The sequence below is a fragment of the Ipomoea nil genome, unplaced genomic scaffold, assembly GCF_001879475.1.
Source record: "Ipomoea nil cultivar Tokyo-kokei standard unplaced genomic scaffold, Asagao_1.1 scaffold0188, whole genome shotgun sequence".
Taxonomy (NCBI): Eukaryota; Viridiplantae; Streptophyta; class Magnoliopsida; order Solanales; family Convolvulaceae; genus Ipomoea; species Ipomoea nil.
This window is the reverse complement of record NW_017616616.1, coordinates 1,426,043-1,439,116: the sequence shown is the minus strand read 5'-3', so window position 1 is coordinate 1,439,116 and position 13,074 is coordinate 1,426,043. Positions and strand designations below refer to the sequence as shown.

Genomic DNA, 13,074 nt, shown 5'->3' with positions numbered 1-13,074 from the left:
GACAGTGGGAGAACATTTATACCAATAAGCTATTTTATTGCTTGGTATGTCCTTTTATTATTAGGAGTAAGCTAATCCCCATGAAGGGTTATGATATTAAGTTATTCCTGCGTTATTATGAATAACTTATTTTTTGTAATATATCTTGACTGATCATAAAAGGTGAAAACATGGTACGAAGAGTGTACATGCAGAGATAGAAACTTGGACATTTTAAATTATGGTACACTAAAAAACAAAAAGCAATATAATCTTTTAAAATAAAATCATTTGATTGTACCCCAACTAACCTGCGCGAAATAATTAATTTACAAAAAACGAGCATATTCAATTTATTATGTAAAATTATACTTATTTTAGTTATTCGTTATTTTTATTGAGGATTAAATTGAATACATTTTTGCATAGCCATGAACTATCTTGAATGAAGTAATACTTGATGACCAAATTGGAAATGATGAGATAATTGATGGATTATTTTAAATTTTATCTCGTTAAATTATCTATTCTTTGTTAGTTCATTTGTTTTAACTGTGTTTTTTTTTTTTCTAATACGAAGTAATTTTTAATTTAATATAAAATTTAATACGGAGTATAATTTTTAAATATTTAAATTTTCTTCACCTGCAGTACTATATTTAAATCGTAAATAATTTGAATCAGTTAACATTAGTGAATCATGTAAAATAAAAAGAAAGGAGCATATTTAAAAAGAATATTTTGAAAGGGTGAATAATATTTTGATTTACAAACAAATTTACAACCGCTACTTGAATGTACACTTTTAAAAAAACTTGTTCAATATTTCTTTGATATCAATCAAGAAAAATAAAAAAAGAATCTCCCCCATCAAAGTTAAAAGACCTTGAACAACAAGATTGAGAGTCAGTTTCAACCTGGATATAATCCTAGTTTTGATTTTTAAATCAAAACTAGGATTATTAACTAGTATGTAACAAAATAGGAACTAACTCTAAAAACTATTGCATGTGACAAGATACAATTGTTATGCAGTGGAATTGTGTACAAGGTGGACACGGTTCCAATACGAAGTCGTTTGACAATTTTGGAGTAACGGTATCGTTAGTGACACCGTTTTTCTTCACTAATTATATATATATTTTTTAATTTAATTCGTCAAAACAACTCAGCGAGACATTGTGAATATCGAATTCAAGAATTATGAATATAGAGTTTAAAATTTATGAACATAGAGTTCTGTAATTGTGAATAACTGAATATAGAGTTCAATAATTGTGAATATGGAGTTCAAAAATTATGAACATAGAGTTCTATAATTATGAACATATAATTCTATAATTGTGAATATATATATATATATATATATATATATATATATATATATATATATATATAGTTCACTAATTATGAATATAAAATTCAAAATTTATGAATATAGAGTTCCATAATTATGAACATATATTCCAGTAATTATAAACATAGATTTTCTAAAACAAACGCCGTTAACAGTAAAAAAAAAAAAAAAGAAAAGAAAGAGTAATTTTTTTTTTTTAAAATTCAAAAAACATCGTTTTCCACCAAAGTGGTGCTGTTTTGGAATCGTGTCCACCTTGTAAGGTGGAACCGATTCCACAGCATAATTTGCCGACAAGATACTGATGATGATATTATTATCATCAGATCAATATAAGCTGGATTCCTTGAAGCCCAATCCTTCTCAATCTTAATTGTGAGCAGAAATGGTTTCTGAGCTCGTTCTGAAAAATGTCAAATATGACAAGTTAGAAAATCCATGCTAGAATGTGTGTTGTGCACTCAATTAAGCTAAGTATCGATAGTGATATGTATGTGGACTGGTTGTTAAATGTAGTAAAATTAAAATGATAATTTAGTATTGTTAAAATGAAACTAGTGTGTGGAAAATGAAACTAAAAAACATAGCTCATTCAACAACGTATATTATCAAATGAAACTGTAGTATAATTAAAATGATACTTTAATGTTATTAAAATGAAATTAGTGTGTATGAAAAATGAAACTAAAATCCAAACCCATACAATAACATATATTGTCAAATGAATGTGAGTGTAATTAAAATAACATTTTAGCATTATTATAATTAAACTAATGTGTGAAAAATAAAATTACAAAATAGAGCTTATACAATAATTTATATTGTCAAATAAAACTGTAGTAGAATTAAAATGATACTTTGGTATTACTATAATGAAACTAACGTGTGTGGAAAATAAAACTGAAAAACAAAACAATATTGTCAAATAAAACTAAAGTATAATTAGAATGAGACTTACTTTATGAACCACATTATTACATTGACCATGGTTCACAATAAAATTTGCCGTTATAAGATACCTTTGACTACTAACAAAGATTTCCCTTGTCACAAAAAAAAAAATTAAAAATTAAAATGTACTAATAAATAATTTCAGGGCTAAATTGAAATATAGTCATAAACCAAATGGCCTCATATTTATTTATTACAGTAATTTATTTTAGACGTAGCGAGAGCAATAGTGGTGGTCAATCTCTATAGGGTAAACTGTAGCGTTCTTTGGGCTTCGTTCTTCAAACCCTTCCCTTCTGACTCTCTCCGGATTCTCTCTCTCGCGCCGGCGAACGATTCAGCTTAGAGCAAAGAAGAGCTCTCTGAAATGGCAATGGCAGGACGTGCTAGATCGATGGGCTTCCCTCTTCTCCAGAAGGCCCTCTCTTCAGCCGAGAGATCTAGCGCTCATCGATCATTTCTCTGCCCTACCCTCTCCAACCCTGAGGTAAACGGCCGATTATCATCAAAATTTCACCTTCAATGTGATTAACATTTTGTTCTTCGATTTTCTTTGTTGGGTGATTCTTCGATTTTCTGCTGGATTTTGAATTTGCGTTTTATCTGATTTATGTCTTTGGGGTTAGCTGAAAGAGTATAAATTTGTTGGATTTATTTTTTCCGGATACCATTATTATATGTGGGGGATTTGTGCTTATTTTCCCTTTCGAAAGACTCCTTTTTTATTGGAGAGAGTTTAAACAAACGGGGATCGAAGATGGAATTCTATGGGAAACCGGTAATCCGGATTAAATAAATGGGATTCCTGTTCAATGATGTAATCTGGATTAAACGAATGTGGGAATATGGATTCCCACGATTTGAACTCCTGGCAATATTTCAGGATTGCCTCAAAGAAACACCCTCTAATAGGGCCCGATGAGATTATCAGGGTTAGAATTCTCTGGGAAATTGGTGTTTGTGATTGCCCTGGTTGACAGCTTAAATTTGTAATTCGGATGAGTTGATTATTTGGATTAGCTATCTGGTATGCACCTAGAGAATTGGAAGTAGTCCTTGACCAATTGGTTCCTTATGGTTTGAATAGATCGTGATGATATATTGCTAATAATTTATCACCTACTCGGAGGTCTGACTCTTTATTGTTCTGCAGTTTTGCATTGTGAGCAGTGGTGATGCTATTTAATGTTTTATTTTATGCTTATAGGCATAATTGTTTGATTCATAATTTGCTTAATTACTCCAAGAAAGTATTGAAACCCTCACATTTCTTGCAGCTGCTGAGGAACTATGCAACTGCCTCTGCTTCAAAAGAACAAAAAATTAAGGTATGTTGAGTGAGTGCCTTTAAGCTCTATGCTATAAATGGTATTGCTTCAAGACAAGATCTTTGATATATCACTGGATTTGCATATTTGTATACTTAAAAGCTCTCTAATATAGTACAATGCTACTTCAGGAAAAGAATACTGGGAAAACAATTGTATAGATGTAAATGTTTGCTACTATAGTGCTATTTAGATCTGTACATGAAATCATATTCTCACCCAAATTTTGGGAAATATGACATATCCGAATGTTGAATTCTGTAATGATGTTTCAGGTGCCTGTGACAATGTATGGGGTTTCTGGAAACTATGCATCTGCTTTGTACCTTGCAGCAGTAAAGTCTAACACATTAGAGAAGGTTGAGTCAGAGCTCTATGACCTTGTTGAGGCTTCAAAGAAGAGTCCTACATTTTCTCAGTTCATGAAGGATCCATCTGTACCTGTTGATACTAGAGTGAATGCCATAAAGGAAATTTCTGCTCAAGCTAAATTTGGGGATACCACCCAGAACTTCTTGCGTATGACTCTTGATTTTGTTTAGAAGTTTTGACTACTTTTATGTTTTGTGCACCACTTGATAGATTGACCACTGGTTACTTACAATTATTCCATGTAGATTGCATTGACTTGAATTGTTATTTGTCATGCATATGCGTCTTGTTTCATTTACTCTAACTTATGTGTAATAGATTTCTCTTCTCTTTTTTCTCCTATTTTTTCCTCTTGTCTCAAATTTTGAACTATGAAACAGTAGATACCATTGAGGCATTGACCTCTAGGCAATATGAACTGTGACAGGTTTTTTTTGGGTGCATAACAATTTACTTCTGGAATCATTCAACTAAAACTAACAATTTGATCACCATCTAGTAATGCTTTTCATTTAACTTGTCCAGTTGTTTTGGCTGAAAATGGGAGGCTGAAACACATAGATCGCATTGTGAAGCGATTCAAAGAGCTGACCATGGCACACAGGGGAGAAGTCAAAGCCATTGTGACAACAGTAATTGTGAGTATATCTTCTTGGATTCCAAATTTCATTTTCTTACTGTGCATTTTAATACAGAAAATAGATTACACCGAGTATTATTTTCCAATTATATGTCTGTAAATATTTATAGTAGTGTTGGTATGTCAATTTAAGTAAGGACAAAGGATGATTTTGTTATCTGGACAGATGACCTTCTATTGCTTCCTTCAGGAATTGTATATTGCATATAAAGAGGAAAAATTGTCGAAAGATGGCTTGCCCAACTTCTTCATTTGATTCTTAAATAATGTGTTGAAGTTCATAACCAGCAGTAGTTGTATAAAGTGTTGTACTTTGGAAGTGTAATAGATGGATTGAGTCTTCGATGCACTTTGTTTTAAACATAATAGTCTGTCTTGTTTCGTTGACAGCCCCTTCCTGCTGATGAGGAGAAAGAATTGAAAGCCACATTGCAGGAAATGGTTGGACAGGGAAAGAGTGTTCAAATTGAACAGAAGGTAATACCGCAATATTTAGGTTCTATTATTTTGACTACCTTCTGTTAAACTTGTTGCTGAATGCTATTCTATCCTGCCTGACAGATTGATCCATCCATTCTTGGTGGCCTTGTTGTGGAATTCAGTCAGAAAGTCTTTGACATGTCTATAAAGACTCGGGCACGCCAGATGGAGAGATTCTTGCGTGAACCACTCAACTTTTGAGAGCCTCCAATCCCGTTAGAAGGTGTTTGTTTTGTTTCCATCTTGAGGAAAACACGAATTCGGTCTGGGCTCCTTGAGCTGCCTGTTTTCCGATAAAACATTATTATGGTCTTTTTTTGCAAATAAAGAAAACTTGCTTTTTGTAAGAATTTGATGGGAAAAAAAAAGAAAACCTAATGTTGTTTTTACTTTGCTGACATCTTTGATCCATAACTTTTCAAGATACAGCAAAGCATTATTTATCCCTACAAAACATATTCTACAGAATAAAACTTCTGACCCTGCAGTGACCAACCAAGTATTTTCTGAGTTTCAATTTCATTGTGTTGAAAAAGTTTGCTATAGGATTTCTCTTTATTTTTATTTTGGTATTCCTGGAATGAATGTCATATACCATTGTTTGTTTTAAGAAAATGTGAGATTTTCACATTTTTAGGTTATGTAAGATTTTAGAGAATATTATATTAGAGGGTGATCAAATAAAAATAGGGTCCTAAGTAAGATTTTAGAGAATATTATATTAGACGGCGATCAAATAAAAACAGGGTCTTTTAATTCAATGTTTTTTTTTTTTGGAAGAATAAAGATAGTTTCGAGACAAAGTTATCTTTCTTTTTAACTTAAAATTGATGTTCAATTTCTCATTCTTTATTAGTGTGATGAGCCATTTCTATGATGTTTATTTGGACGTAAGATTTTAAAAAACTTATTAACATTTTATTATGTTTAATTATGTTGTGAATTTTTTTTATTTTTATGATGTTTTTTTATGTGAACTTATGAAGCTTAACATTTGACGAAATATTTATATGAAAATTAATTACAGTCTATTCAATTCAAGAGATTCGGTAAATGAGTGATATTTGAATAATTTTTTTTTTTTTTGTTTTTGTTTTTTTTGGTGTTTGAATATATAGATAAGTCTAAGAGATACTGGTTATTTCCTTTCAATTCTTATGTATACCAAACATTGCAATTAAAAATTTCAGTAATTATATTATGCAAACCAAATACTGGCCGAAATTTAAATCACACTTTATTTTCACATTATTTCTCTCCCATGAAATTGCAATTCATTTCCTTTCTAATTCCCTCCCTCCAGCCAAACGTCCTGTAAAAGTTATATTTATGTATCGCATCTTTTGGAGGTTGCATGGATCATATATCATATATCCTGCAGTTAACCCAAAGCTTGAATTCATTATATTGATTTGGTAGTTAATTGCATATATGATATAGAAAGAGAGAATAATTAACTTGGGGATGAAGCTAAGGGAGTGAGTCCTTAAAAGCCAAAAAAATTATTAGTTTGGTGCTTCTTCGGTTAGGCTATGCCCATCCATTTTCTGGTACGGTGCTCCCACTCCACTCATAAACACCACTAATCATTACTATTATCACTCCATTATAACCTAGCTAGCTAACTCATCACTCTAACTTTCCATTATTATTATATTCTCATTAGTTACCAATCATAGATTATTATTTTTTTGACGTAAAAACAATAATAAGAGCAAATTTTATAATTTATGCTTCTTAAAAATATGTCTGACATAATAAGAATAATACTGCAAAGCTTATGTATTCAGGCTCTCTATTACAATGTAGTATGTGTTCATATACTTTCTCAATTTACTGAAACACAAAGAACCCGAATACCATTAGATCACGTAGTTTTGGTATTTACTTATATACTTTATTGTCATTTAACATGTAAAATTTTGACCAAATCTTTTGCCGCCGTTACTTTATATAATTAACTCATAATCTAATTGGATATGTCTCATCGTAACACATTCACAAAGAGATTAACGCTGGTAGTGTTACCCTAACAGGCTACAACACTAACTTCTAAATGGTATTATATAAAAAGGAAAATGCTACTAAAATATCTTAATAACCTTGTTTCATATAATTAATTGTTTATCTTCTCTTTCCGCCATACTAGAAAAACATGCCATTGTTAGCTTATCATTGAAACTTTAATTTTACGGAGTAAAAATTATTTAATAAACACACTTTCTTTTGTCTGGATTTCTTCGTTCATTATCCACGAATACACTACTATCAATTATTTTTAAATGTATGGTCATAATTATATAAATATATTACATTTTTCTAAAATTTTTTTAGTCATTGATCATTTTAAATAAACGGGTGAGATTAAGATTAGTCCGTAGTTCTCATTTGACTACTAATTCTCATATGATCATCACTATATATATAGAATTGAGATAAAATGAGAACTACTTTTCCCTTGCGAACATGTGAACTACTTATTGTGCATGTTGTAATGTCTGATTGTGCATTCGTTGATAATTGATTGTGCAGTTCGCACGAGAGAGGTAGTTCTCATGTGATCTGCCCACACCCCCACTCCCCACACAGATATATATAGGCTTATTATGATCCCATGAGAACACATTGTTGGGAGAAAACTAAAAATCAATCTCAGCCTTACATCTATAAAAATCAAACTGATCAGATCATATTTTTAAAAAAATACAGTAACATTTTCGTAATTATCATCAACTTCACTTTGCAAACTACTTAAACACTTAAAGATGCAATCTTTACGAAAATGTCACCGCTTTTACATAAAAAAAAAAAAAAAAAATCGGGTTTGATCCGTCCAATTTCTCCAAACGTAAGGCCGAGATTGATTATTAATTTTCTCCTACGAACTTATTCTCATATGAATATATATATATATATATGGGTTTGTATGTATGTGTGTATCTTAAAAATGGATTGCTTGGGGGAGTGAAGAAAGGATAAGGGAGTGGGATGTTTTCCCAGACAGCTGTGACTGTGCAAACAAGTAAAACTTTTGAAAAAAATAAATAAATATTTGGAGTAGCTTATAAGGTTTTTTCTTATTCGCTTTAATTTTCTCGACAATTATGTTACGTCCCAATCCGCATGCAACATCACATCTTCACTGCACCCTTCATTACATTAATTTTTATGTCAAAAAAAAAAAAACATAAATCCCCACGAAAATTTTATTAAGTTCGTTAAGTTAATTGTTTTCCTTTTATGCATATATACATATACAGTGCGTGATAAGGATACAGTGAAGTGGATTTTCATGTTTATCGGATCTCTACTACACTGTGAGGTCGGCAGGTTAGGTACAGAAAGCGAACTCAAATATATAACAGTACGTTGTCAATATATATATATATATATATATATATATATATATATATATATATATATATATATATATATATATATAGAGAGAGAGAGAGAGAGAGAGAGATCAGAGAGGGTTCAAATGCGGATATTGCTTTCGGTGCGGTCGATACAGATTCACCATTAGTTATGCAAAAATGCATCACACAGTGTTTGGAAATGCACCACAGCGCACCTAATGGTACATTTTCAAACACTTTGTGGTGCATTTATGTGTACTTAATGGTGGGTAACCGCACAGAAACCTAACCATATATATATATATATATATATATATATATATATATATATATATATATATATTGATGGATATATTATACCCACGACCCGACCCGGGGTAGCAACACGGACCCGGGGGACCACGGAGGTGCCCAAGAGCAGTACGGACCCGGGGGACCACGGAGGTGCCCAAGAGCAACATGGACCCGGGGGACCACGGAGGTGCCCAAGAGCAACACGGACCCGGGGGACCACGGAGGTGCCAAAGAGCAACGCGGACCCGGAGCACCATGGAGGTGCCCCGACCCGAGCCAACCTACGTGGAGCTCGGTCCTACCCGGGCTCGGGACCCGACCCGACCCGGGCCCGGTCAAAGTGAGATCTAACCACCCCCGATTTAGGGGGAGGCGGTTGGGGGGTTTGCTTGTATAAAAACCCACCTCCTTGTCCTAACAAGGGGCGATTCATTACATATTCTACATGTATTACACATTTTGTCCTATCGGATCTTTGTAATAGCCAAATACTATGGCAATTAATATAATATACGGTCCCCAGCGACCTTTACGATATCGTTCTACATTATTCGCTTATTGTTCTTATTATATTACGTTCTTATCCGAATTTATTGATTCGGGCACACCCCGGGTTAATTAAATCAATCATATATATATATATATATATATATATATATATATATATGAATATACATAATTTACTTCAAAGTCTTCTTCACTGTCATTCAGCATGACTTAAAGTAAATTGTGTGTATTTATTTAATAGATTGTGTGCATGTTGTAGTTCGCAGGTTCGTAAATTCTTACCTAAGGCTAAGGGCATGGTTCACCCACACCCTCCCGTATGTTTTTTGTTTTGTCTTTTATTTTTTTTTATTTATTTTATTTTATTTTTGTAAAATCGAAGTCGGTATTCCCAAAAGGACTTCATTTTACGTACACTATCGTACGCCATTTACCAAGGTGTTGAGTGGTAGGGGCTAATAATGATCATGGAAAATGAAAAACTTTTATTTGTTGAAGGGTAAAAGTATTATTTGATGTGATGCATTTTAATTTATCATTTCTTTCAATTGAGTTATCATGAATTATATCTTCCCAAATGCTCTGTCCGGTCGGAACGTGAAATCCTTAGGGTTGAGGATTCAACATTTAGAAACAATATAATGTTATGTTATATAATATTATTTTATTTTATGTCCAAATAAATGTAATATTTATTAATGACGATTACGGCATTGGTAGTGAATGGGTGATTTAGACGTGCTGGTCAAAGTACATTGAAAAAATTAGGTGCTTTTTTGTTTATTCGTTCAACTTAATTATTTGTAATCTTAGATGTGTAAACGCAATCTTGAATTGTGATTCATTTGAGTATATGTATGATCTCCAATTAGACTATAGCAATTTATTATATTCAAACTTGAATCTTTAATTTAGGGAAAAAAAATAAAGTTCAAAAAGTTTAAAGCAAATGACATAAAAAAAAAAAATTTACAGTATATTTTATGTTACTGTCTGAGACGTGACCGTAATTAATTAACCACTTTATAATGTATTTGAGTAATGATATTTATCTCTTGAAATTTTTTCCTCCTAATCTCCTCTTTTGACATTACAATATTTGATTTGCAGATACTTTAGTATTTCAATTAAAAGATAATAAGATTAATTAATTCATGAGCATCCAATGATTATATTCACGTTAGGAGGAATTTAGGAGGAGAAATGTTATGAGGGGTAAAAAGTAATTTTTCAATTTATTTTTGGCTCCCTTGGAAAAAAAATAAAACAATTTATCCATCCAACAATAATATATATTGCGTGTATATAAAAAATTCTTCGATGCAGCTGTATTATTTTTAAAAAGTAAACATGAATTGTTTTGGAAGAATCGAACTCTTTCAAATTAAACAGTAGACATTATATTACAAAAATACGTCTACCCCTTTTTATTTTTGATATGAGACATTCAAAACATTAGTACAAAAGAATTTTCATAGGCACACACATGAGCTTGTTTGGCATTGGAAAGGCACATGTGCATACTTTATTATACCTGGTATAATCATGCAAGAATTACATATATTAGACATTGACATCATTATTATCAATTGTCTCCTTAAAATTTTAACACATACATGTGTAATATGGGGACAATGTCCCCAATACCATATGATATAAACCCTAGAGTTTTTTACACTCAGTTTTAGTTGCACTCAATACAATTGTTACCATTAACGATATATATATATATATATATATATATATATATATATATATATATATATATATATATATATATATTCATTTTTTCCAAAAAGGTTGAATCTCCAATCTCAAGGCCTCCCACACTCCGGTCCGACAGAGCATATGTGAGAATGTAAATCATGGTAACTAAGTTGAACTACAGAGACTAGACATTTGCTTACTGCGCACAAGGAGCCCCCCTCACTTTGAGATGTTGCTCTCACACTGCTGCTGGTGTGACTCAATCCCTGATCATTCTTCCCAAATTTCACCCCTATGACCAACTGAGCTGCCTATGCGAACCTGCGAATTACTGAAAGATTGCACCGCAACGGCTCCTAGACATGCTTGGAGGACCTTGCGGTGCAATCGCATCCGGTTTGGTGCAATCATGTAGTAAGTGCGGTGCAATTGTTCAATAGTTCGCCGATTCACACGTTAAGGTCAGTTCTCACCTGATTATGCGCAGGCACACACACACATAGTCAGAATCAAATGAGAACCACTGTACTATTTCCGTGAGAACGTGCAAACTAGCTTTTTTGCAACTTGAAAACTCACATTTCTGTAACTACTTTCGTATTTTGGGTTATGCAACTTGTAATTTTATTATTGTGTAACCTATAGTGATTAATTGTGAATTTGTAAAATTTAATTGTGCAGTTCGCACGAAAGTATTGTTCTCATTTGATCCTATCTATATATATATATATATATATATATATATATATATATATATATATATATTCAAAAATGCCGGAGTATTGAATGATGTGGAACTAAGACAAATTATTCCGCAGGAATATTGTGGGACAAATTATAAGGTAGTAAGAACACTAGTTTTGGAGACAAGTGCACATGCGGCAGACAGTTCTAAACCTTAATTTACAAACTATATTTAGTCCTTTAATCATACATAATCCCGGTCCAATGTAATTAAACCTTACAACTAAAAGATACTTATGTATGTGTTAACCATGAAGTCAATTAATCAATTATGATGCCTTCCATCAATGAACAAAGAATTGAACAACTTACTAATCAATTAAAATCAACTAAATGAATCACACGTTTTTTCCCTCATGATGATGCTTGTTGAATTTTCACTCTTTTTAAAAATATATATATATATTTTTCTTCCTTGTGCATGCTGCACCATTATTTTCTTAACCAAAATAGTTGCAAATTTCAAATTCTAACAACTCTCAATATTCTATGAATCGGAACTGTAAAAACTAAAAATGTGTTACTAAATAAATGTGTGAATCTTGAAACTATTAAATTTTAATGTCGCGGGCGAATTGTCATTTAAATTTTAGTTGTTCATAATGTCACTATCTAAACTCGCTAATTCACTTACTAGACATGTCACCTTCCGCTTCCTTGTTGAAGGCATCATTATTGTTTACTACCCTCATCTTTGATTTTCGTGTTTAATTTGTTGGAAACTTATACCTATTGTACACTACCACTATATATCATCATTGTTAATTGTCACAACCATGCTATCTTGGCCGATCAATCCCTAGTTGAAAGTTTTCACTACCTTAGGCCTACTATTCTCTTCCAATCACTAGAATTTTAAGTGCTACCACAAAACCCTCAATCACTAGAATTTTAAGATACAATATGAACCGTTGCAATATTAAACATACAATAAACACTTAAATTTAAGGAAATTAAAGAACTCATACACTCAATATACACTATAGTGTTTGCCGTTTTGATATAACTATAGTTTCGCTGGACAATATACACTCAAATATGTGAAATTATTATTCAGTTTCATTCCGTATACACTGCAATTTCATTTCAACACAACTACAGTTTCATTATTTCAATTCAATTGCAGTTTCCTTTGATAATATAATAAAAATAATACATAAGACAGTGTCAGTTTAGGTACACTATAGTGTCTGCCGTTTTGGAACATGGTCCACAGTTTAATTGCTGATGAGTGGGTGGAACATGATTCTCATACCAAAAAGGTCACGAGTTTGATTCTTGCTAACACCCTCTTGATTGAACTCATTGCACATGATCTTCCTAGTGCGATTTACTTTAAGAGTGAGGTTTACCTAG

The 13,074-nt window shown here is 32.0% G+C and overlaps 1 protein-coding gene across 1 annotated transcript; it reads left to right on the top strand.

Annotated features, from left to right (window-relative positions):
- The first annotated feature begins 2,514 nt into the window (after positions 1 to 2,514).
- LOC109181300 (ATP synthase subunit O, mitochondrial) lies at positions 2,515 to 5,624 on the top strand. The gene is made up of 6 exons (XM_019331055.1): positions 2,515 to 2,774; positions 3,565 to 3,615; positions 3,891 to 4,134; positions 4,513 to 4,625; positions 5,018 to 5,104; positions 5,189 to 5,624. Exons 1-6 carry the CDS (start codon positions 2,655 to 2,657, stop codon positions 5,306 to 5,308), a joined length of 735 nt encoding a protein of 244 aa, XP_019186600.1. The 5' UTR covers positions 2,515 to 2,654; the 3' UTR covers positions 5,309 to 5,624.
- The last annotated feature ends 7,450 nt before the right edge of the window (positions 5,625 to 13,074 follow it).

Bases quoted from the DNA above. Each gene is read 5' to 3' on its own strand.
- LOC109181300 (XM_019331055.1), top strand. From the start codon at position 2,655: ATGGCAATGGCAGGACGTGCTAGATCGATGGGCTTCCCTCTTCTCCAG. The intron at 2,775-3,564 runs GTAAACGGCCGA...CATTTCTTGCAG, and splicing joins CTACCCTCTCCAACCCTGAG to CTGCTGAGGAACTATGCAAC. The intron at 3,616-3,890 runs GTATGTTGAGTG...ATGATGTTTCAG, and splicing joins CAAAAGAACAAAAAATTAAG to GTGCCTGTGACAATGTATGG.